Source organism: Hypanus sabinus, chromosome 3 (genome assembly GCF_030144855.1).
Source record: "Hypanus sabinus isolate sHypSab1 chromosome 3, sHypSab1.hap1, whole genome shotgun sequence".
NCBI classification, from domain to species: Eukaryota; Metazoa; Chordata; class Chondrichthyes; order Myliobatiformes; family Dasyatidae; genus Hypanus; species Hypanus sabinus.
In genome coordinates, this window is record NC_082708.1 from 75,956,340 (window position 1) to 75,981,118 (window position 24,779).

Here is a 24,779-nt window from a genome sequence, read left to right on the forward strand (position 1 = left end):
CATGGTATAAAACAAGAGCAGGACTGGCAGTTTAATATTCCAGGGTAAAGAATCCTCAGGTATGACATGGAAAATTAAAAGACGAGGTGGCATAGCAATACTAGTTAAGGAGACTAAAAGTTATGTTAGAAGGCTCTTCAAATAAAGAAATATGAATACAATTAAGAAACAAAAAAGAGGTGACTAATTTGTTCTGGATGTAACCACAGGCTTTTAAAAAATCATTGGGAGATAGAGGAGAGAGTTATGGGTAAATCACAGAGGGCTGAAAGATTAATAGGCTATAGTTGTAGGGGGTTCCAATTTCCCCAGTATTAACTGGGATTGCCTGAGTGTGAAAAGACTTGTACAGGGTGGAGTCTAGAAGAGCTTTTTGAGCTTTTTGTAGTTCAGAAGGAGAAAGCAAGTACTGGACCGAATCTTGGACCTTAAGATTTTGTAGTAGAATTTAGGCCACTTGGGCCATCAAATCTGCTCCATCATTCCATCCTGGCTGATTTAATATCCCTCTCAACCCTATTCTCCTGCCTTCTCCCTGTAATCTTTGACATCCTGTCTAATCAAGAACTCATCAACCTCCGCTTTAGATATATCCAATGATTTGGCCTCCAAAGCTATCTGTAAATTCGACATATTCACCACCCTCTGGTTGCAGAAATTCTTCCTCAATTCTATTCTAAATTGACATCCCTCTATTTTGAGGCGGTGCCCTCTGGTCCTAGAATCCTCTACTCTTGGAAACATCCTCTATCTTGGCCTTTCATTCCCAGTATCATTCTTGTGAACCTCCTCTTGACCCTCTCCAATGCCAGCACATCTGTTCGTAGATAAGTGGCCCAACACTTCTTGCAATACTCCAAGTGCAGTCTGACCAATGCCTATAAAGCCTCAGCATTGCATCCTCGCTTGGTATTCTAGTCCTCTCAAAATTAATGCTAACATTGCATTTACCTTATTTATCATTCACTCAACCTGCAAGTTACCTTTTAGGGAATCCTGCACAAGGACTTCCAAGTCCTTTTACATTTCTGATTTTTGAGTTTTCTCCCCATTAATAGTTCATGCCTTTATTTCTTTCACCAAAGTGCGTGACCATACATTCCCCTACACTCTATTCCATCTGACACTTACTTGCTCATTCTCCTTACCTGTCTAAGTCCTTCTGCAGTCTCCCTGTTTCCTCACCACTACCTACCCCTCTACCTACAGTATTGTCGTGTCATCTGCAAACTTGGCCACAAAGCCTTTAATTCCATCATCCAAATTATTGACATACAACATGAAAAGAAGGGGTCCTGAAACTGATCCCTGTAGGACACCACTAGTCACCAACAGCCAACTGGAAAAGACCCACTTTACTCCCATTCTTTGCTTCCTGCCAGTCAACCAATCTTCTATCCATTCTAGTGTTTTTCTTGTAATACCATGGGCTCCTGTTAAGCAGCTTCATTGCAGTGCCTGGTCAAAGGCCTTCTGAAAATCCAAGTAAACAACATCCACTGCCTGTTATTTCCTCAAAGGATTCCAACAGGTTTGTCAGGTAAGATTTCCCCTTATGAAAACTGTGATGACTGTGGCCCATTTTGTCATGTGCCTCCAAGTATCCAGAAGCCTCATCCTTAATAATGGACTCCCAACATCTTCACAACCATGTTAGCCACAGTTTCATCATCATCCTCCCCTTAGAATACTTATTCTTTGGGATGTATCTATCCTGTGTCTTCACAATTGCTCCCAGAAACTCTAGCCATTCCTGTTCTGCCGTCACCCCTGCTAGCGCCCCCTTCCATTCAGCTTTGGCCAGCTCCCCTCTCATGCCTCCGTAATTCTCTTTACTCCATTGTAACACTGATAATTTTGGGGTATCTAATCAGTCAATTGATGGGTATGACCATGGAAGAACATTTTGGAGATATTGACAATAACTCTGTAAATGTTAAGGTAGCCATACAAATGTATAAGGAATGATCAGAAATTAAGGTCCTGAATTAGATTTAAGGCTAATTTTAATATCATAAAACAGAATCAGGCCCAACAGGAGTATAGAAATGAAAGGACAGCAGTTTAAAAAAATTAGGAGGCAAATTAGATGTTTGAAATATCACTGATGGACAAGGTAAAAGAAAATACCTATTAATTTTATCAGTATTTTATGGGCAGGATGCATAACTATGGAAAGAGTGGTGCTTATTTGGAAACCAAGGGCCAATCAGCAGATGACAGCAGAGAATGTAGAAAGAATTAATATTTCTTATCTATGTTCACTAAGGGAAAGACGTTGTTAGGATTCAGGGAGGGAGACAGTGACATTCCAGAATAAATAAGGAGGTATTAGATGTCTTAGATGGTAAATGAATCCTCAAGGACTGATGAGATGTATCCCATACTGCTCTAGAAGTTTAGGAAGGAGAGTGCTGGGTCTCTGACTGAGACTTCTAAAATCTTCACTGGTCACAGTTATGGTGCCTGATGACAACAAATGCTGGACCTTTATTCTCAAAGGGCAATAGGGACAAACCAAATAATTATGGACTAGTAAGTCTATAATTTACAATTATAAAAATGCCATTTACAATTGGAATGATTTTGGGAAAAATACATGATTAATCTACACTTGGGAAAGCGAGACTAATAAAACACAGTCAACATGGATTTGCTTGCAGGAGATCCTGTCTGACCAATTTGAAAACAAATTACATGGATGAAGACAATGTGGTTTATGTAGTAAGTTTTCACAGGCCAAGCTGGCAAAATGGATCCACAGTTGACAGTAACAAAAGCCAGAGGGTGATGCTTGAGTGTATTTTATATGAATGGAAGCCTGTAACTGGTGATCTACCACATAAATTGCTGCTGAGGTCTTGCTAGGGAAATAGTTTTATACTGAACAGAAGCAGACCTTTCAATCCACTATCTGTGGATCCAACACTTACTTGTATTGATTACATCAGATTCTCGACACATTCTCTTCAACTTACCAACAGTCAGACCACCACTCCTCCTCACACCTCCAGATTATAACAGTCATCTGGACACTGGGACTAACTTATTTGCCAATTAACCAACCAACTTTGGGATGTGGGAGGAAACTGAAGCACCCAGAGGAAACCAATGTGGTCTCGTGAGAACACACAAACTCTACAGAGACAACATAATCATTGGAAGTGTAAGGCAGCAATTGTTGCAGTGCTATGCACATTAGTATAAATGTTAAAGATATTAAGTCTGCATATGACTAAGGCACTTGTGATATTGTTGATAATGAGGCTAACATTTGGCTACTGAACAATGTTGATGTTATTAAAATGGTAGATTAAGTTTAGTCCTGAAAAATGTGAGAAGATGCACTGAGGAGAACTAAGAATGCTGAAAAGTATGCAATGAATTGTAAGACCCTGGGAAATATTACTGAAGAGAAGTTTGAGACATGTTTAAATACCCTTAAAGACAGCTACATGGCTACATGGGCTAATTAGGAAGTCAAATGAGATACTTGCCTTCATTCAGATATTGGCTGGGAGTTTTGAAGAAATGGTGGATATGCTGAATTTGGTTTTCTTGAAGCAGAGCAGGCTGAGGGGAAACCTGATTAAGATATAAGGAGAACAGATAGGATAGAATGTTTTATTTTTTCCTAATAAAAGTGTAAATAAACCCTAAAGGCATAGGTTTAATATATAGGTATAAAGAGAAACTATACACCCAAAGGGTGGTAGGAATCTGGAATGCGCTGCCAGAGGGGTTGTTGAAGGCCAAGATATCTACAAGATTCCAGAAATATATAGATGAGCACTTAAGTTACAGAGACATAGAAGGCTGCAGGTTAGGAGCTGGAAAATACTTGATGGTCAGCATGGACTTGGGTGGACAGAAGCGTCTCTTTCTATGCTCTATTACTTTATGATTGTGGGACTAATGTTGCCCTCCAACATGTCACAGTTTTCCTATTTTTATTTGTAAATAAATTACAAATTTAGATACTAATTGCTCGCCGCTGTATGTTTTTTTCTCTCTCTAGGGTGATCATGGCCTATGTTATCCTTCCACCAAGAAACACGAACAGACTTTTGCCTATCTCATCGTAGATCCCATAAAGCGGCATGTGCATGTACTATACCACTCCTTTGGAGGAGGATTATTCTGCAGTTAATGCTTACTTACAATCCTGTATCTTTGCTGAAGTGTGAATACTGTTTAGCTGAGGATGTTCTATGGGGAAGCAGTATGTATTATGAGAATTATTTATTTATTCCAGTATTTGAAACTTGCCCATCTTTCTGCATAACTGTGATTTTTAGTTAAGAGATGATTAAGTGCAGACAGTTTCAAAGTATTCTGCAAACACAATGGTTCATATCATCTGGTTTTCTAAACATACAAGTGTCTTAGGGATTATCTTTTATTGCGTGTTTTGTTCTGAAATACGTTCGTAATTACAGGTATTTGTGGATGTACCACATATTTACTATTTTAGAAACCTTCAAGGTGATTAATATTTTTATATTTTAATAACATCAATTTTCATTTATACTATGGCTTAAAAACTATTAAAAATAATTGTGGATTGTGCATGGTTCAAGTTCAAGTTGAATTGTCATTCAACCGCACACGAATACCCATGAATACAGACAAACAGAACAGTGTTAATCTGGGGCCAAGGTGCAAAACAAAATACCAACAGTCATACACAGCACAAGGCACATGTGGCATATATGCATTCATTTAGATTTTTTGTACCTTATTTTAATGTTTATGTACACTGTGTGAATTATAAAGTTCATATTGGAACTTAAGTGGCATCAACAGTTCAGTAGCAGACAGGAAGTTTTAGCAGTGACTTGTAAGGTTTTTTTTAACCGAGCTGCTCTATTGACCAAATAGGTTGAGAGTATATGATGACTACACACATAACTCAGTCTCAGCTCCAAATGTGATTTGGTCTAAATCATAATGAAGAGTAACAATAACTTAATGGGGCCTTGAGATTCAATAACCTCTCACTGGATATCATCCTTGGGGGTTTAAAGCACCATAGGAATAAATATAGGTGCTATTGAGATGTAGGAATTTAACAACAGCACAGAAAAGATGTAAGTGGCTTTACCAAAGTTCTAAGTAAAGGGCAGTATGATTATCTACTGTTGGATTCCTTGGTGCAAGTGGCCTAATGACCGCTTCAGACAAGTACGTCCGTACTACTCCAACAAATTCAACTACCTCATCTATACTAGCATATAAGTCCAAATATAAACAGCTTGCAGATTAGACAACTGCCCTTGATTAGTTATCTCTAACCTTTGAACCTCTTTTAAAATAATGTCATGCTTTTGCTTTATTGGTAGATTTCCAAGTGTTTTGGTCTATTGAATATGTTCACAATTGCATGGCTAGATTCTGCTCCAACTCCATCTACAAGTTTGCAGATGACCCACCATAGTGAGCCAGATCTCAAATAATGATCAGTTGGAGTCCAGGAAGAAAATAGAGAACCTACTGACATGGTATAATGGTAGCAACCTTTCCTTCAATGTCAGCAAAACAGCTGAAGATAGAACTGTCTATTTCACAGCCTTCAAGGGCTTCAAATCATGGAGGATATTCACTAAAAGCACCAAGACAAGTGGAAACAACCTCCTCTGAAGCACAAGTTGCTCCATATGCACAATGTAGGAAGAATAGTCTAGGTCTTTAGATATACCAGATTATATACATGTCTTGTTCTCAGGTGGTTTTGAATTTATTGTCCCTGGACCTCATTGGTTTACTTCCCCAAAGGTGTTCATTTCCTACTCTTTAAGAGAGTATTCCTGTCTCCAAGCCAGGTATAAGCAGTATTCTGAGGCATGAGTAGATCAGGGAGAATGAACTGCCTCTGTAGGGAAGTGAAGTTTGTGCAGTGAAAATTACAACTGAGAAGGTGCTCAGGAAGCTTAATGGTCTGAGGGTGGATAAGTCTCCTGGACCTGATGGAATGCACCCTTGGGTTCTGAAGGAAGTAGCTGGAGAGATTGTGGAGGCATTAACGATGATCTTTCAAGAATCAATAGATTCTGGCATTGTACTGGATGACTAGAAAATTGCAAATGTTACTCCTCTATTTAAAGAGGGTGGGAGGCAGCAGAAAGGAAACTATAGACCTGGTAGCCTGACTTCAGTGGTTGGGAAGTTGTTGGAATCGATTGTTAGAGATGAGATTACGGTGTACCTGGAGGCACATAACAAGATAGCCCAAAGTCAGCATGGTTTCCTGAAAGAAAACTCCTGCCTGGAAAACCTACTGCAATTCTTTGAGGAAATTACAAGCAGGGTAGGCAAAGGATATGCGGTAGACATGGCGTACTTGGATTTTCAGAAGGCCTTTGTGCTGCACATGAGGCTGCTTAACAGGAGTTAAACTCATGGAGTTACAGCGAAAGTAATTGCGTGGGTGGAGCATTGGCTGGTCAGCAGCAAACAGAGAGTGGGAATAAAGGGATCCTATTCTGGCTGGCTGCTGGTTACCAGTGGAGTTCCACAGAGGTTGGTGCTGGGACCGCTCCTTTTTACAATGTGTGTCAATGATTTGGACTACGGTATTAATGGATTTGTGGCTAAATTTGCCAACGATACAAAGATAGGTGGAGGAGTGGGTAGTGTTGAGGAAACAGAAAGCCTGCAGAGAGACTTAGATAGTTTAGGGGAATGGGCAAAGAAGTGGCAAATGAAATACAATGTTGGAGAGTGTATGGTCATGCACTTTGGTGGAAGAAATAAATGGGCAGACTATTTAGATAAGGAGAGAATTCCGAATGTTGAGATGCAAAGGGACTTGGGAGTCCTTGTGCAAGATACCCTAAAGGTTATCATCCAGGTTGAGTCAGTGGTGAAGAAGGTGAATGCAATGTTGGCATTCATTTCTAAGGGTATAGAATATAAGAGCAGGGATGTGATGTTGAGGCTTTATGAGGCACTCATGAGACCACACTTAGGGTATTGTGTGCAGTTTTGGGCTACTTATTTTAGAAAGAATATACTGATACTGGAGAGGGTTCAGAGAAGATTCACGAAAATGTTTCCAGGAATGAAAGTGTTACCATATGAGGAAAATCTGGCAGCTCTTGGGCTGTATTCCCTGGAGTTCAGGAGAATGAGGAAGGATCTCATAGAAACCTTCTGAATGTTAAAAGGCTTGAACAGATTAGAAATGGCAAAGTTATTTTCCATGGTAGCGGTTTCTTGGACAAGAGGGCATGACTTCAGGATTGAAAGACATCCTTTTAGAACAGAGATTGCAGAGAAATTACTTTAATCAGAGGTAAATCTGTGGAATTTGTTGCCACAAGCAGCTGTGGAGGCCAAGTCATTGGGTGTATTTAAGGCAGAGATAGATAGGTTCTTGATTAGCCAGGGCATCAAAGGGTATGGGGTGAAAACCGGGGAGTGGGGATAATGGAAATAATTGGATCAGCCCATGATTGAATGGCGGAGCAGACCTGATGGGCTAAATGGCCTACTTCTGCTCCTATATCTTACTGTCTTAATTCATGGACAGTTCAGAGATCTGATGACAGGGAAATAAGTTATTTTTGAAACATTCAGTGTGGGTCTTCAGGCTCCAGTACCTCCTCACTGATGGTAGTATCATGAAGACGGCCTGTCCTGAATAATGAGGATTTTTGAGAGTGGATGGCATCTTCCTGAGGCACCACCTCTTGACAGGGAGGATTGGGTCAGTCATGGAATTGGCTGAGTCTACAATTCTCTGAGTCTTTTTTGATCCTGTGGATTGGAGGTTTCATACCAGACCGTGATGCAACAGTCATAATGCTCTCCATAGTACATCTGTAGAGTCTTTGGTGACATACCAGATCTCAAACTCATAACAAAGTAGAGCCATTGGGTGGCTTCTATGTGGTTCCATCAATGTGTTGGGCCCAAGATAGATCCTCAGAGACGTTGATGCCCAAGAACTTGAAGCTGCTTACACTTTCCACAGTTGGCCCCTCAATAAGGCCTGATACATGATATCCCAACTTCCCTTTCCTTAAATCCACAATCAATTCTTTGGTCTTGCTGACGCTGAATGTGAGTTTGTCAATGCAACACCACTCAACCAGTCAATCTACGTCACTCCTATACAACTCCTCGTCGCCAACTCAGATTCTGCCAACAACCATGGTTTCATCGGTGAATTTATCAATAGCACTTGATCTGTAGCCACAGTCCTGAGTATAGAGAGTGTACAGCAGTGGGCTAAGTAGGCTTCTTTGAAGCACATGTGTTGACTGTTAGCAAGGAGGAAATTTTATCACCAATCCACACTGATCAGTAATAACATCTCCCGATATGCAATCAGGATACATTTGTGATTTACAGGAAAATTATGAAGCCATGCAAAAGGCTAGACTTTTAATTTAAAATCATGCACCTTCTACTTCACCTCTTCCTCTTAAGTTAGCCCCCAGAAATACAAGTTAATGTGGAATAATGTTGCACACATGTTTCCAAATGCCTCAAACTTACTGATGGAATCCTTTCTCCTTTTAAATCTTTTTATTAATTTTAAACAAACATAAATGAAACATGAATACAGAGAGTTTGAAAGTACATAATTAATAGGTTATGTATACATTCATATAGATGATAATCCATATATAATAACCTCCCAAACTCATAGTAATTATGAAAAAAGGGAGTAAATAAGAAAAAAAATCCCCAAAAATTAAGAAAAGAAAAAAAAACCTAACCAACATGGGCCATTGCATTATGTCAAATATACACAGTAGCGTCAATAACTCCACACCTCCGTCCAAATAATTAAGGATAATAGAAGCAGGGTTTAGGAAAAGTCAGTTTAACTGATATGAAAATGTTGGATAAATGGTCTCCAAGTTTCTTCAAATTTAACTGAAGAATCAAAGACAACACTTCTAATTTTTTTTCTAAGCTCAAACAAGAGATAGTTTGAGAAAACCACTGAAATATAGTTGGAGGATTAATTTCTTTCCAGTTCAATAGGATAGATCTTCTAGCCATTAATGTAACAAATGCAATCATCCGTCGAGCTGAGGGGGATAAACAAATATTATCCACCAATGGTAAACTGAAAATTGCAGTAATAGGATGCGGTTGCAATTTGATATTCAGAACTGTTGAAATAATACCGAAAATATCTTTCCAATAATTTTGCAAACACGGGTAAGACCAAAACATGTGGGTCAGTGAAGCTACTTCAGAATAACATCTGTCACAGGTTGGATTAACATGAGAGTAAAATCGAGCAAGTTTATCCTTGGACATATGAGCCCTATGTACAACCTTAAATTGTATTAGGGCATGTTTAGCACAAATAGAAGAGGAATTGACTAATTGTAAAATTTTCTCCCACTGCTCAGTGGGTATAAAACAATCAAGTTCTTTTTCCCATTCCTTCTTAATTTTTTCTGATACTTCTGGCTGTATTTTCATGATCATATTATAAATGGTGGCTACTAAACCCTTCTGGCAAGGATTCAGAGCTAAAATTTTTCCCGTAATGTCCATTGGACATAAATTTCGGAAAAGACTGTAACATACTATTCAAGAAATTTCTAACCGCAAATATCTAAAAAACTGAGTTTTAGGTAAATTATATTTATTAGATAGCTGTTCAAAGGACATAAAACTATTATCTAAAAATAGATCACGAAAACATGTTATACCTTTTGTTTTCCATAATACAAAGGCTTGATCCATAAAAGAGGGTCAAAAAAAAAATTAGATATAATAGGGCTTGATAAGATAAACTTATTCAAGCCAAAAAATTTATGAAATTTAAACCATAAGATGGAATCCAACCAATCGATCTGTGAGTACGCATTGTCATCGGAGTCCACATGGTGGAGGACAACCTTCCTGAGATTCCCCAGCAGTTAAAACAAGAAATGTGTTCATAGGTCCAGAGGAACAAAGTTGACTAATAATGAGGGGATGACAGTGTTGAACAAACATCAAGCTGTAACAGATGAACAGTGGCCTAACGTTTGTATTGCAGTTGATTAGTAGCTCCAAAGCTGAGTGAAAAGCCAGTGAGATTGCATCCACTTTAGACCTGTTGTGGAGATAGGAAAATTACAGATTTAACTGATTCCATGGAACTAAGCTAGCTATTTTTATGCATTGGTTATTGAAATTGTTTCAAATACAGCAGATGTAGCCGTGGATTACTGAAAGTAAGGACTTGTGCCTACAACCTAATAATTCACACGATTACACTGGACAAGTGTTGCTTCCTATTTTTTTTTTGTTTACGATAGACTGCTTGAAGCTGAACACAAATATAATTTCAGACAATTTGTATCATGTTGGAATTTGGAGAAACAAGAAATCAACTTCAATTGAATACATTGCATTTAATTACTGTACGTTGTGGCGCTGACACTTTGCAATATTTCAACTAAGCTACAAAGGTTTTGTTGATGACTTTCATTTGTACTCAGTGTCCAAGGCTTCTTGCTTAAGTGTCCCAACAATAATCAGCCAGCATTGATGGATTCCAGTTGCCCTGATGCCGTTTCTCTATGACAGCAATGTCCTGGTGAAACCTTTCACCATGCTTGTCGCTGACAGTGCCAAGGTTTGCAGGGAAGAAGTCTGAATGGGAATGTAGAAAATGAATCTTCAGTGACATGTTGCTCTTCATGGTTTTTTATGCCTAGAACATATTATCAACCAGATGCATGTTGTTTATTGCTCTGTAGATGCCAAGAAAAATTTCAACAACCTCCTTGAATGCCTTCTATGAGATTTTTTTCCAGTCCCAATAGAAGTTCTTCAAAATGCCTGCCTTTGATGACTTGTTTGATTTGTGGACCAACAAAAATGCCTTCCTTAATCTTGGCATCAGTTATTCTGACTTGAATTATGAATTATAACAACAATTTCAAAAACCTGGTGTGTGATAGGGAAATTTCATGATGATTTTCATGATCAGCAGCCCCAAATCCACAAGATACACCCAAAAGTTTTCAGGAAGCAAAATCTTTGTTGTCCAGTGTTTTGAATACCGATATTGATGATGATTCAAAGTTCTATGGAATATACTGCATCTACAAACAAAATATTGTCTATATTAATTAAAAGTTAATTAACTTGGGAAGCATTAGTAAGAGTACTAAAAGCAATTTTTAATGATAGGTAGCATTTAGCAACCACTTGATCATCATTTGGTCATGGTTTGGCTATTCAACTGCAAAAGCTAGGGCATTTGTTCAATTATTATATATATATAGCTCTATTCATATCTGTAATTTGCCGCAAGCTACCATTACGGTCAAGGAATGAACAAAGAGAGAGAGATTTTTGGGAGTGGGGAAGGATCACAGTGTGTGTGTGTGTGGGTTGCCTGCTATTGTAAGATTCCATGTTCATACCATTGAGTTGTGGGTTACAAATGCCAAATATGAAATGCTGTTGCATTTGTGTTTGGCCTCACTGTAGAGATAGAGAAAACAGGTCTGACAGGTTGCTGTGGGAAATGGGAATAGGAGTGGAAGTGACATGCTACCAGAAGCTCAAGTGGTCACTGCGGACAAAGTACAGGTACTCTGCAAAATGATCGACTAGTCTAAGCTTGGTCTCATCAACGTACAGGGCACCACATCATAAACAGCAAGTGTAATTGATTAGGTTGGAGAAGATGTACGTGATTCTCTGACTCTTATGGAAATACTGCTTAGGTCCCTGGATGGTGATTAGAGAGGTGTAGGGATGTGTTTTGCACCTCCTATAGTCACAGGGAAAAGTACCACGGTATGAGGTGTGGGGGGGGGGGGGTGGAATGGTGTGGGTGAGAAGGGATGAGTGCATCAGGGAGTCATGGAGAGAGCGGTTCCTGCAGTAAGTTGAATGGTGAGGGGATGAGACAACGTAGTTGATGGTGGGATCCCATTGAAGCTGGCAGAAGTGGCAAATGATGATATAACAATGATCCTTACAGAATGCAGAGGTTGAATGAACAACACCTCATATTCTGTCCAGCCTGATGGCATGGACATCAATTTCTCCAATTTCTGGTGACTCCTCCCCTCCCCCCCTCTCTCTGTTCCTCTTCCCCATTCTGGTTACCCTCTCACCCCATCTCTTCTCCTGCCCATAACCTCTTTCTGGTTCCCTCCCCCTTCCCTTTCATCCATGTCCACCACCACCTCCTAATCGATTTCTTCTTCTTCAGCCCTTTACATCTTCCACCTATTCCCAGCTTACTTCATCCCCCTTCTCCACCCACCCCCTCACCTGGTCTCACTTATCACCTGCCAGCTTGAACTCTTTCCTATCCACCCCTCCCCCCCACCTTCTTCTTCTGGCTTCTGCCTCCTTCCATTCCAGTCCTAATAAAGGATCTTGGTTTGAAATGTCAACGGTTTATTCCCCTCCATAGATGCTGCTTGACTTGTTGAATTCCTCCTGCATTTTGAATGTATTACTTAAGATTTCCAACATCTACATTATCTTCTTTTGGTTAATTGGCCACTGTAAAATGATTAGGCAGTAGGTGAAATCCATTTTCTTCAATAAATAATCATATTCATTGTATACAAAAACTATAAAGGATTTATTTAAAAAACAATGGGGATAAAATGCATCAAAAATAGCAGTTAATGTATAAAGACAACCCCCAAACATTTCTATCAGCATAAATAAACATATTACATAAGCATAAATAAGTATGAAAGAAAGGCAATATTGAATGGGGTAAGAAGATTTTCTGATATAGACATGTATGAGCTGTTAAAAGAATACATCTCTATTCCCAGGAGAAGAGAGTAACGCTATACCAGTGGGCATTAGCTACATTGGATCAGATAAAAATTAATGAAGGTTAGAAGTTCTCAAACTAGGTCAAAGTTCTTAAAGACCTTGGTGAACAAGCTCCTACTCCTCAATCTAAATATATCATTATGCAGCTGGGTGTTGGACTTCCTAACCAACAGACCCCCGAAAGTCAGGATGCAAGACCGCTCCTTCTTCCCTGTCATCCTCAACATGAGTGCCCTCCAGGGCTGTGTACTGATAGTTAATTAGAGTCTCTTATTGACTGGTATCACACCACAACGAAGGCATAGGTGATCCTGAATGTCTGAATGTTATTGTGCCATCAAATTTCTAAGCCCCAAATCCTTTACTTCTTATGCAGATTGGTATAATTTCAACTTCTTGTGAAATTTGTATTTTTGTACCATTCTTCGGGCCCAATAAGCCTACGCTGTCCAGTTACACCCATAAAACCAATTAACCTGTTAATCCATACAGCCTTGGAATGTGGTAGAAACCTGGAGCACACAGAGGAAACCCACACGCTTGGGGAGAATGTTCAAACTCCTTGCAGACGGTGGGAGAATTGACCCGGGGATGCTGGCACTGGTGCTATAATGGTATTATGCTGACCACTATGCTACTGTGCTGCCCCATACCCGTTCGTTATGACTTCCCAATATTGTTCACCAGACCTGGAATACCTCACAATTAAGTGTTGGCCTTTTTACCAGCCATGGGAGATTTCAACAATCATTTTGGTAGTGCTGTACATTGCACCTTAGGCTAACGTCAAACAGGCTCTAGGTTAACTGAGCAATGTAACCAACAGGGATGAAACAGTATATCCTGATGCCTTCCCCATCATTTTTTGGGGCTTTTAATCAGGCCAGTTTGACAAGGTCATTAAATAATTATCAACAAATCACCTAAAGTACTAGAGGAAATAACACTAAGTTCAAGAGAGTCTACTGTACTATTCCATGCACACACTTTGGAAAGTCTGATCGCCTGGCTGTACTTCTACTCCCTGAGTATAGGCAGATCCTGAAAACTGCAGCACCAGTATTGAGGACCAAGAAGGGATGGACCAGGAAGGCACAGGATTGCTTACAGAACTGCTTTGAATCACTGGACTGGAGGCCGGATGAGTATACCACAGTTGTCACCGACTTCATTAAAACCTGTGTAGACAAGTATGTGCCTATGAAAACTTACTGTACATTCCCAGACCAAAATCCATGGGTGAACCAGGGGGTTCATAGTCTGCTGAGGGCTGAGTCTGTGCCATTTAAGTCTGGCAAGGCAATCGAGGTTTGTGTAAGAGCACCAGGTATGACTTGCAGAGGGTTATTTCACGAGCCAAGAAGCAACTCTGGGAGAGGTTAGAGTGACATCGAAGCACATCTACTCTGGTAGGTTTTGCAGGCCATTACTTCCTATAGAGCAAAACTCAACATTATGAATGGCAGTGATGCTTCGATTCCAGATGTGTTCAACACCCTTTATGCTCACTTTGAAAGGGAGAATAAAACCACAGCTGAGGATCCCTACAGCATCCAATGACCCTGTGATCTCTGTCTAGGAGGCCGATGTCCGGTTGTCTTTCAAGAGTGTGAAACCTCGCAAGGCAGCAGGGCATGTTGGAGTATCTGGTAAGGCTCTGAATACCTCCGTCAACCAACTAGCAGGGGTATTCAAAGACATTTTCTATGTCTCACTGCGATGGACAGAAGTTCACACCTGCTTCAAAAGGGCAGCAATTATACCAGTGCCCAAGAAGAGCAGTGTGAGCTGCCTCAATGATGGTGATGAAATGCTTTGAGACACTGGTCCTGACTAGAATCCACACTTGTCTCGGAAGAGCCTGGACCCACTGCAATTTGCCTACTACTACAAATTAGGTCTACAGTAGATGCGATCTCAATGGTTTTCCAAGCAGCCTTGGATCATCTTAACAATGCTGTTTATTAACTGTAGCACAGCATTTAACACAATTATTCCTTTAGTCTCCATTAATAAGCCACTGAACATACGCCTTTGAACCTCCCTCTGCAATTGGATCCTCGTCTTCCTAACCTGAAGACCACAATCTGTGCAGTTTGGTAATAAAATCTTCTCCCCGCTGACGATCAACACTGGTGTACCACAGGGATGTGTACTTAGCCCACTGCTCTACTCTCTATACACCCAGGACTGTGTGGCTAGGCATAGCTCAAATGCCATCTATAAATTTGTTGATGATATAACCATTGCTGGCAGAATTTAAGATGGTGACAAAAGGGCGTACAGGAGCGAAATATACCAGCTAATTGAGTGGTGTTGTCAGCAAGACCGAAGAGCTGATTGTGGACTTCAGAAAAGATAAGATGAGGGAACACGAACCAATCCTCACAGAGGTTTCAGAAGTGGAGAGAGTGAGCAATTTCAAGTACCTGGATATCAATATCTCTGAGGATCCATCCTGGATGCAACATACTGATGCAGGTATAATGAAGGAAAGACAGTGGCTATATTTTATTAGGAGTTTGAGGAGATTTGCTTTATCAACTAAAACACTCGAAAATCTCTATAAATGTACCATGGAGAGCATTCAGACTGGCTGCACAAGATCCAAGTAAATTGCAGAAACTTGTATTTCATTATACTGCTGCCATAAAGTTAACAAATTTCACAACATATGCTGATGATATTAAATCTGATTCTGATTCTGTTTTAATACTGGCATTTTAATCAAATCTGTACCTAATGTGTGACAATGCCAAACTCAATAATGTTTGAAGACAAAATAAGTCTACCTGAAGAAAGTGTATATGGGCCAATAATATAAATAAACTTGTAAAGCTATCTTTCTGATTAGAAGTTGGGAGTAGAAATCATTCTACTTGCAGGCAGTTCTACATGATAATCTGTGCATAATTTACATTACTGTTTGGCTAAAAACAGAAAATGCTGGAACTATCCAGCAAATTAGCTGCAGTTGAGTCACAAGTTTAGCTTCAAGTCCCACTCCTGAGAGATGAATGGAAAACCAATTGCAACACTGAATGAGTGTTGCACTGTTAAAGGTGCAAAGTTTGAAGTAAAGCTTGAAATCATGGTTCTAACTACTTTTCCTTAGGATTCCTGTACTAATTGGAAGAAGATTGCAATTATTCCTGTGTTGTGGCCAATTTTGTCTCTCATTCAAAAACATTAAGGCTCATTATTTGGTCATTATCACATTGCCATTTGTAGATGTATTATTTGCAACTTGTATTGTGTTTCCTCTATGACTACAAATCAAAACAGAAAATCCTCGAAATACGCAGCAACTCAGGTAACATCTGCAGAAAGAGGAATAGAATTAATATTCCAGAACTGGAAATTGTTTGAATCAACTTATAAAAGGTATAAAAATGTAGGATGGTGGAAAGGGGAAGAAAGAATCAAAGGAAAGACCTGTAACAGAATGAAAGGCAGACTTAATGACAAAAGGCAAATGGTACAAGTAAGCAAAAACCTAGCTGGAGTGTGATAGATAAATAATTATCTGAAATTACCAAAGAAAAACTGAAAATCTGGAGAAAAACTGTCAGAAATTGATGAACACAGTGCTAACTCCAGAAGGCTGTTATGTGTCTCCTTCTGGGGAGGTGATGAGTTGGTGCTCCTTGAGCTTACCTTGTCGTGGCTGAGGGCAACATGGAAGAGGAATGCTGAATTAATGTTATAGCCACCTAACGTGACTACAAAAGTCACCTAATCTATACTTGGTTTTCCCTGTGTAGAAGGGACCCTATGACGAATGATGGAATTACAAATTCTACCATTAACGTTTTAGGGTACGTATCTTTGATCTACAAAAGCTATGTTTTGCTGTAACAAATAACCTTATTGCATACACAGGAATATATTGTACATAAATTCCCACAAACTACTTCAATCAGCTTTAATGATTTATGAACGTTTGGTTAATGAAACCAGGAATGCGGGGAAGTCACATCCTCTGCCTACATTGTGTTGAATACGTCAGAAATCACATAGGAAGCTCTTTAGAATGCAAAGGCTGATGAGGTGAAAACATGAGAAACCTTTCCAAGTTCTGAGAGTATGTTGATGGGTTGAGAGCAGAAACATAGGAACTGAGTGGGACATGGTCACGATTGTGATTGACTGCGATATGGGGAATCCATAATTGAGGATAAAAGACGACAATGGCAGAACAAATATCTCTAGAGTGCTGGAAAAATGGAATGGTGAAGCTGGGTAGAGGGATATCAGTAGACAATCTGTAGTCATGAGAGTCAGTGGGCTTGTAGTATTGGGTTACAAGTCTATCACATGAAATGGATATGGAAACATCAAAGAAGAAGTGGCTAGTGTCAGAGATGAGCCATGTAAAGTTGAGAACAGGGTGGAAATTGGCTCCCATGTTAAAGACTTTTTGCAAATCACATAATAGCAGGTCGCAGCAGGAATATAAGTATCAATGGACCAGAAAACAAGGGAATGGAGGGTGCCTGGGTAGGATTTAAATTTAGAATGTACCTCATATTCTACAAAGAAGGAAGCATAACCCATACTCTCATATAGAAACAACTTATTCTGAAGAAGTGAACAACTTCATAGAAGTTGCTCAATATGACCTCAGTCAGGCAGAGTAGGGTGATAATAGGGAAGGCTATCTGGTCCTCTGTTCAAGGAAGAAGCAAAAGTCTCCTCAAGCCTTCTTCGTGATATGCAGGTGTAGAGGCATTGGGCAGAAGTGACCAGCTGGGACCAGTAAATTGTCAAAATAATGGAGGAACACCAGAAGGATTGATGGAGAGAGAATGACCAAGGAACAAAAAATTAAGTGTGGGGGAAGAATTGAGTTCTGTGGGTTGTACTTGCCAAAGCAATGCATCAACTGGGACAATCCTGCTTTTGGATCTTAGGGAGATGGTGGAAGTTGGCTGTGTGTGGTTGAGGTTAATGAGGTGTGAGGTGGGGAATGATAATCTTCTGAATGAAAAAGGCTAGTGTCTGGGAAACAATGATCTGATGTTCAATGTGGGGTCATATTTCAAAGTGTGGTACAAGGAAGTATTGGATAACTGGCAGTTGGTGAGGGGCCTGAAACCCCACACTCAATGATTCAGGAAAACTTTCTTCCTCTTCACCATCAGATTTCTGAACAGTCCATGGGTCCACATACACTTCCTAATATTCCTTTTTTGCACTGTTTATTTATATTTGTAATTTATTGTAGTTTATGTTTTTTTACTCTATTTCTGCCACTAAACAACAAATTTCATATCATATAAGTCAGTGATAAGAGTCTGATTCAGCACCTGAAATGTTGTGGTCAACTGGCAAACCACAAGCTCAGATTGAAGTAAATTGGAATAGAACAGTAGGTGTCACACTGGCAGTTTGCTTTGAAATAAACATCTAGAGGTAAAAGGACAGAGGATGATTCCAAAGGATTTGAAATTTAAAAGATAAAAGCAAGGGTTGGTTGTATCAGGTGAACTTGGCAAAAGTGGTCATTGCTGGTTAAACAAATAGGCAAGGATATGAAAGCGGTAGAACAAGATTGCACCATTAAACTCAGCAGTTCCCCAGTCCTGCCAGGGTCTCAGCCCGAGTCCGCTGTACTTCTTGCCTGGCCTGCCGTGTTCTTCCAGCATTTTGTGTGTGTTACTTGGATTTCCAGCATCTGCAGATTTTCTCTTGTTTGTGATTGGAGTTTCCCTTAATATCCGTATTTTAATCTAGGCACCATCTCTATTTTATTCATTTCAGGATAAGAATTCATTAGTTTGACCTTTTATTCTATATTGAAGAAGGGTGAACAACAAATCATTGTAAGAGAACATTCAGTGCCTCTTCCTCGGTGCTTTTTTCTCCTAATGTACCCAATGTAGTTCAGGGAAAACGAATATCTGTTCTCACAGATATCTCTTTGTAAACCATCTCCTAAAGTAGATATTAAAAAAATTTCATCTGAATTACCGTTTTGCCCGTCTCGAATGAATCCCCGTGCCGTCTTGTGCCCGCGTGTGGTCCCAGGGGTGGGTGTGTGTGTGCTGTGTTGGGGGGGGGGGGGGTGGAGGATGTAGGGGTGGTTTCAGCTTCAGCTAAATGAATGTTAGGCCAAATCTCGCTTCCAAATTTGTTTTCTTCTCCTGCAAAGTTTGGCTATCCTGCTGGGCATCAGAAGTAAACGCAAATGTTAAAGCAAGCCTAACGCGACCCGATTAGGGGTAACTGTTAGGACGAACGGTGGCCTGTGTAACACCACGTTTTCAGTTATGAGTTGAGGATTTTGACTACTTGGTGGGGAACGTCACAAACGGTTCTTTATGGTTTGGTTAATAATTCTTTTCAACCGATTCGGGACGAATGGATAACTTCAGCTATGAAACGATGACAAGTACCCTTCCCCCAACCTCAAGTATTGTGGCCTCAAACCTTCAGCAAAGCAATAACGCTGGGCTACATTTTTTTTTGAAAACAGCAGAACATTCAACATTTTTATGCAACCAAATGTATTGAATTTGTTTTAGCCTTACCAGGACGCTTTTATTGTAAGAGTTACCATTTTAAGTACAATTAATTGACTTTGCTTCAACGCAATCCGCATGGCTCTGTATACAGTCGACGCGCCAAACGAGACATCGGGGGAAAGGAAACACGACTCAAGCCGCGATCCGGTCGAGGTGTCACTGATTTTCTGACAGCCATCCCGGCACACATAAACCATTTCAGGCGAAGCTTTGTGATTAGACCATGGTTAGAAATTAAATTTTGAATTACGGTATCGGACGGACAAATCTTTTGAGAGAAAATCCAGCGTATCTCTTTTTATATTTCCCTTTTCAGTCTGTTAAGTGATGTGCATCTACCGGAGACCTGTAACAACCTGTGGCAGATTCTGTAAAGGATCCACACTCTTTTCTTATCAAATGGCTGGGCGTTTTCTGCCGTGTAGTGCGTTGTATAACAATAATAGCATGGATTACAGTTCTGAAAACGCGAAGGGAAGCAGACGCAGAAGTTACACTGATCTTTCCGAGTGCGGTAGATGCGGCCGGATCCCCAGATCACCACGGGAGGCGGAGAAAACCAGGATGGCGATGCACAAAGTTATGGGGGGTGGTGGTGTGGAAGACTACCCACCCAAAACCCACCGGGCTGGGCTCCGCCCCTGCGACATCAGCGATCACGTGGGCAATCAAAGTTGCGTGCGGGCTGCCACCAGTCGCAAACTTTTAGTTTCAAAAAGTTTTCTGTGAAAGTAATTGCGGTCGTGGTTCGACGGTAGGGTCGATGTCAAGTTGAAAACTTTCGGCGTGACTTAGTGGAGTTTCTCGTCCCGTTGTTTCATTCTAAAAGTTGTACATTTCGCTGGGAGTTCACGGATGGATTCCAGTCAGCAGCAGCAACAGCAGGCGCCGGCGCTACCTCCAGCCGGGCACCAGGTCGTACATGTCCGCGGTGACTCGGAGACCGACCTGGAGGCGCTCTTCAACGCCGTCATGAACCCCAAGAACTCCAACGTGCCGCAGTCGGTACCAATGCGGCTTCGCAAACTGCCTGACTCTTTCTTCAAGCAGCCCGAACCCAAGAGCCACTCCCGACAGGCGAGCACGGACGGGGGGAATGCACCGCCGCTCCAGGCGCAGCATGTTCGGGCGCACTCCTCGCCCGCCTCGCTGCTCAGCTCCGCAGCCGCCGCCTCCAGCCCTACCCCCACCGGCTCGGCTGGAGCACCGGTCTCCCAGGCACAGGTTGGCGGAATCGGTTCAACTCCTGGAGCCGACACGAGCTCTCACCTCCGGCAGTCTTCTTACGAGTTTTCCGATGATGTACCTCTGCCGCCTGGCTGGGAAATGGCCAAAACCCCCTCCGGACAACGATATTATCTCAAGTAAGTGCTAAACAGATGGATCCTCCTGCCCAGACATAACGAGTAGTTTAGTTTTATTTCGTATTTTGCCTAATTTACAAGCTCCGCATAAATGGCTCTGTGGATAGCGTTTCTCAACAGACCACCAGATCGGGTTACACAATTGGGAGGATTTCCTGGCTTTCAAGGGATATACTGCGAGTTCTGTAATGCAGGTTTAGACAGACTTTCCAAAGAATCTGATTCTCGATCTATTTGCTTTGGGGGTTGTGTTTAAGTGAAGTTAGTGCTTCAGTACAGTATGTAACGGCGGGAGGGAAAGGAAGCAACGGCATTAAAGGACAGTGGGTGGTAGTGATTTGTTAAAGGGTAAAGGAAATTTATTAGCTATGTACAATAGATTTTATGGTCAGCGATGGATTAAGTTGATTTTATATAATGGATTAGTTCGATTACGAACCGAGTTTAGAAAGAAACTTTGGAGAATGGCCATAATTGCCAGGAAAAATAACTTCAACAAAATTTTTGTTTTAGATTTACAGCATCTGCGTTTTTTTTAAATTTGCAATGTGCAAAGTTCACGCAGGCGTCCTACAGTTCTTGTATTCCATGGTAGATGTGGGCAGTCCTCGACAAAGCGAAACCCGTCTCAAAATGGCTCGATTCTGGCCATCCGGTTTTGTGTCAGAATCGTTTAATTTGTCTGACTGCTGGAAGTACCCGATTTAAATATTTGACGGTCTGAATCGTTGCAACAATCGGAAAAGATTCAATAGACCAACTTTTCACATTCGACGCCTATCGAACTCCTGTTCCAACCGGGGCCTCTTGGTGACGCACCTTATTCCCAAGTGACTCAGAAACGGTTCAAATCCTTGAGTTAGGCTAATAAGCGCCGATATATCATTCACACCAAATCTTGTAAACGTCACCAACCTTCATTGTACATGCCTGGTTTAGAAAACGAATTGGGTAAGAGGCTTGTCAGTTTTCCGATGAGAATAGGACTTAGGATTCTTTTTTGTTTAAAAAAAAAGTACTAAGTAGTAAATACTGCACTTTAATGTAGTCTTGAAGTTCAAAACGGTTAAAACTTCCTGGGTTTTCGACAGTGGCTCCAGTTTGCTGAGAATTGGAGCCTGAGATCGACAGAAAGCTTCTCCCCCTCCCGCGTGGCCAGTCAGCGAGCCCTATCCATTTCAGAGTGTCGGGTTACACCGGCAACAATAGCACTCTGTAGGAGGCTGAGCCTGCAGAAGTCCGCATGTCTGGCAGGAGTTATCTCTATGGGTCCAGCGTTTGTTCCTCTGCAGACAGTTCGAGTCAATTATTGAAAGAGCGGCCTGCTGACAAGGATGTTTCTTTAAGCTGAAGAGTAACGTGGGAAGTGCGGACAAAACCTGCTTGTAAAGTTTATGAACTTTTTAACCTTCTCGCTTCACAGGAGGGGGAGGGGGACAAAGGGACCGGAGGAGTCGCCATGTCGCTCTCAATTTAAGCCTCGAATAATATTTCCATGTTAGATTCACGCCACAAGATTTAATTCCTGTTGTTATTGATCTGATCAACGGACCTTATTCTCTTGTTCGACAAATGTAAAGGTTTTTCACGAACTATGCTGATTGAGAAAGTATGATGTACTTTCTCACTTGCGAAAGAGCGTAACTCGGTTGTTCTTGTTCGCTGACATCATCTTAAATCATAAACCTGCCCAGTCAAGTTTTGAGATCCATTTAATGGAAACGATTATAATCGATTATCATAAACCGTACTTTATCCGTCTGAGTAAATAGGGTTGACTTGCTGCTTCACGTCTCACTACAAAATCAAAGCAGCTAGCAACTTTCTCAACATTACTTGATTTTGGATTCTCCTTTCATTTGAGAATGATGTTCACATTAAATTGTCATCTACTTTGTTTATCTGCTCGTTCAGATCAGCGCGAAATTATCTTGTTTGACCTCCGGGGTGCGGTCCATTTGGAATTTGATATTTAAAATCTATGTCCTCGGTCAGTGAAGAGTTAGCCGGCACCCTATATGCATGTTGATTAGCTGTGCCGGGACGGAAGGTCCACACGTTCCTAATTATTCAGTCACCAAAACATGTTTGTATTTCATCCCGTCTTTTTTTCTCCTGGGGTCTGGGTCAGTATCCATACGAAATTTGCCTGATCTTCCTAGTATCTGAACTCCTGTCTTTGTTATCCTGTTTGTTGACTTGACCAACTGAAGGGGCCATTTATTCACCGAATGCTCCTCTCGCTAGTCGATTGTCAACAGCCTCTTGCTCGGGAATAATTGGCCCCTTACTGAGGCAGACGGCGGTGTTAGACATGGGTTTGCCTCAGTCGGTGGTCACTGCTCTCCGGGTTCCACGTGAGGAGCTCCTGCTGGAATACGCGTCCAGCAGAAAGCCATCAAATATCGCCGTCTGCGTAACCATCCTCCCCATATCAAAATTATCGAATGGCATAGGAGTACACGTGGACATCTGAGAGACTCTTTTAGAAAGCTCAGTGATTATGGTAATATTAAATTACACCCATAAACGTTCTGACGGAGGACTAGGTAATATTGGTTATGATATCATAGGCTTGTTTTGTTTGCAGTGCTGGAAGTCAGGATTGAGTTTGGTATCTCACGTTTCAGAGTACTGGTGCAAGATATATCCAAAACTTGGTCCATGCTCAAAACTGTTTCTTGACTTTCATCAATCAAGCTCTATGGTAGCCTCAACAGTCCTGCTATGACATTTTCTTTAAGACAGATGGGACACCTGATCCCAACTGAGCAAATTAATTTGAAACAAGATTGGATAGTACAGTACTAGAATGGAATGAACACGAATAACCTAATTGCCTTTAGCCAATGATTGTCAATGGATTGTTTGTCTTTACTGGTAAAGGTGGACCAGATATTCAGGGCCTCTGGTCAGCAGAGGAAAGAACAGATCCAGCACAAGGTTAGCATTTGGGGGGGGGGGTAAACTTTGTAATGTGGCCATCTTTGGACTTTGGAAGCACTCAAAGCTTCCTGAAGAAGACATATCTATACTTGCTTAAAAAACCGAGGTACTACTGTTTGGAAAATTTAGGTTTTTGCCCTGTTCAGGAGTCAACATATCTGTGAAGAAAAGCTTAATTCGCCTTTGGTTTAATGGGTAAAAGGGTAGATTAGAGAATTCCATGTTTGAGGAGTGTACAGTATTTGTATGGGAATTTGTTTCGTGATGTAGTTCCACAGATACTGATTTCATAGTTCATTTAGCGAACTGATCTCTTGTCATTATTCATGTGATGCCTGATAGTGGCATTGCTCATGCAAAACCCTGGACCTGGACCTCTGGCCTGTTCCCACCTGAAGTCAGTCATAGTGACTAAAAGCAAGGGCTGAATTCTGTGGCCATTTCTCGTTTCCAATGCTGTCGCTGTTTCTCCGTTGCATACAGGAATCAGCAAAACGTGATGCTTCTGTGGCCATTTCTCGTTTCCAATGCTGTCGCTGTTTCTCCGTTGCATACAGGAATCAGCAAAACGTGATGCTTCTGTGGCCATTTCTCGTTTCCAATGCTGTCGCTGTTTCTCCGTTGCATACAGGAATCAGCAAAACGTGATGCTTCTGTGGCCATTTCTCGTTTCCAATGCTGTCGCTGTTTCTCCGTTGCATACAGGAATCAGCAAAACGTGATGCTTCTGTGGCCATTTCTCGTTTCCAATGCTGTCGCTGTTTCTCCGTTGCATACAGGAATCAGCAAAACGTGATGCTTCTGTGGCCATTTCTCGTTTCCAATGCTGTCGCTGTTTCTCCGTTGCATACAGGAATCAGCAAAACGTGATGCTTCTGTGGCCATTTCTCGTTTCCAATGCTGTCGCTGTTTCTCCGTTGCATACAGGAATCAGCAAAACGTGATGCTTCTGTGGCCATTTCTCGTTTCCAATGCTGTCGCTGTTTCTCCGTTGCATACAGGAATCAGCAAAACGTGATGCATATGATACCATGAATGATACTAGCTAACTCAGTAGAAACTGATATTGAATTCAATAGTAATTCGATATATCTTTTTAAATAAAGGAGAAAAATTACCCTTAAAATAAAAGGCACTTGCACCATCTCATTGATTAAAGTAATTT

The 24,779-nt window shown here is 41.0% G+C and overlaps 2 protein-coding genes across 5 annotated transcripts in view; both read left to right on the top strand.

Annotated features, from left to right (window-relative positions):
• The window catches only part of cfap300 (cilia and flagella associated protein 300), a 37,947-nt gene extending 33,378 nt beyond the window's left edge, over positions 1 to 4,569 (top strand). The window contains exon 7 of the mRNA XM_059964710.1: positions 4,019 to 4,569. Within this exon, the coding sequence (XP_059820693.1) occupies positions 4,019 to 4,150 (132 nt within the window). The 3' untranslated portion in view covers positions 4,151 to 4,569. The remainder of the gene's footprint in view (positions 1 to 4,018) is intronic.
• Positions 4,570 to 19,334: 14,765 nt separating this feature from the next.
• yap1 (Yes1 associated transcriptional regulator) overlaps positions 19,335 to 24,779 on the top strand; it is a 153,640-nt gene continuing 148,195 nt past the window's right edge. For all 4 annotated transcript variants that reach the window (XM_059964706.1, XM_059964707.1, XM_059964708.1 and 1 more), the window contains exon 1: positions 19,335 to 20,668. In XM_059964706.1, coding sequence (XP_059820689.1) covers positions 20,160 to 20,668 — 509 coding nt within the window. In that variant the 5' untranslated portion in view covers positions 19,335 to 20,159. The remainder of the gene's footprint in view (positions 20,669 to 24,779) is intronic.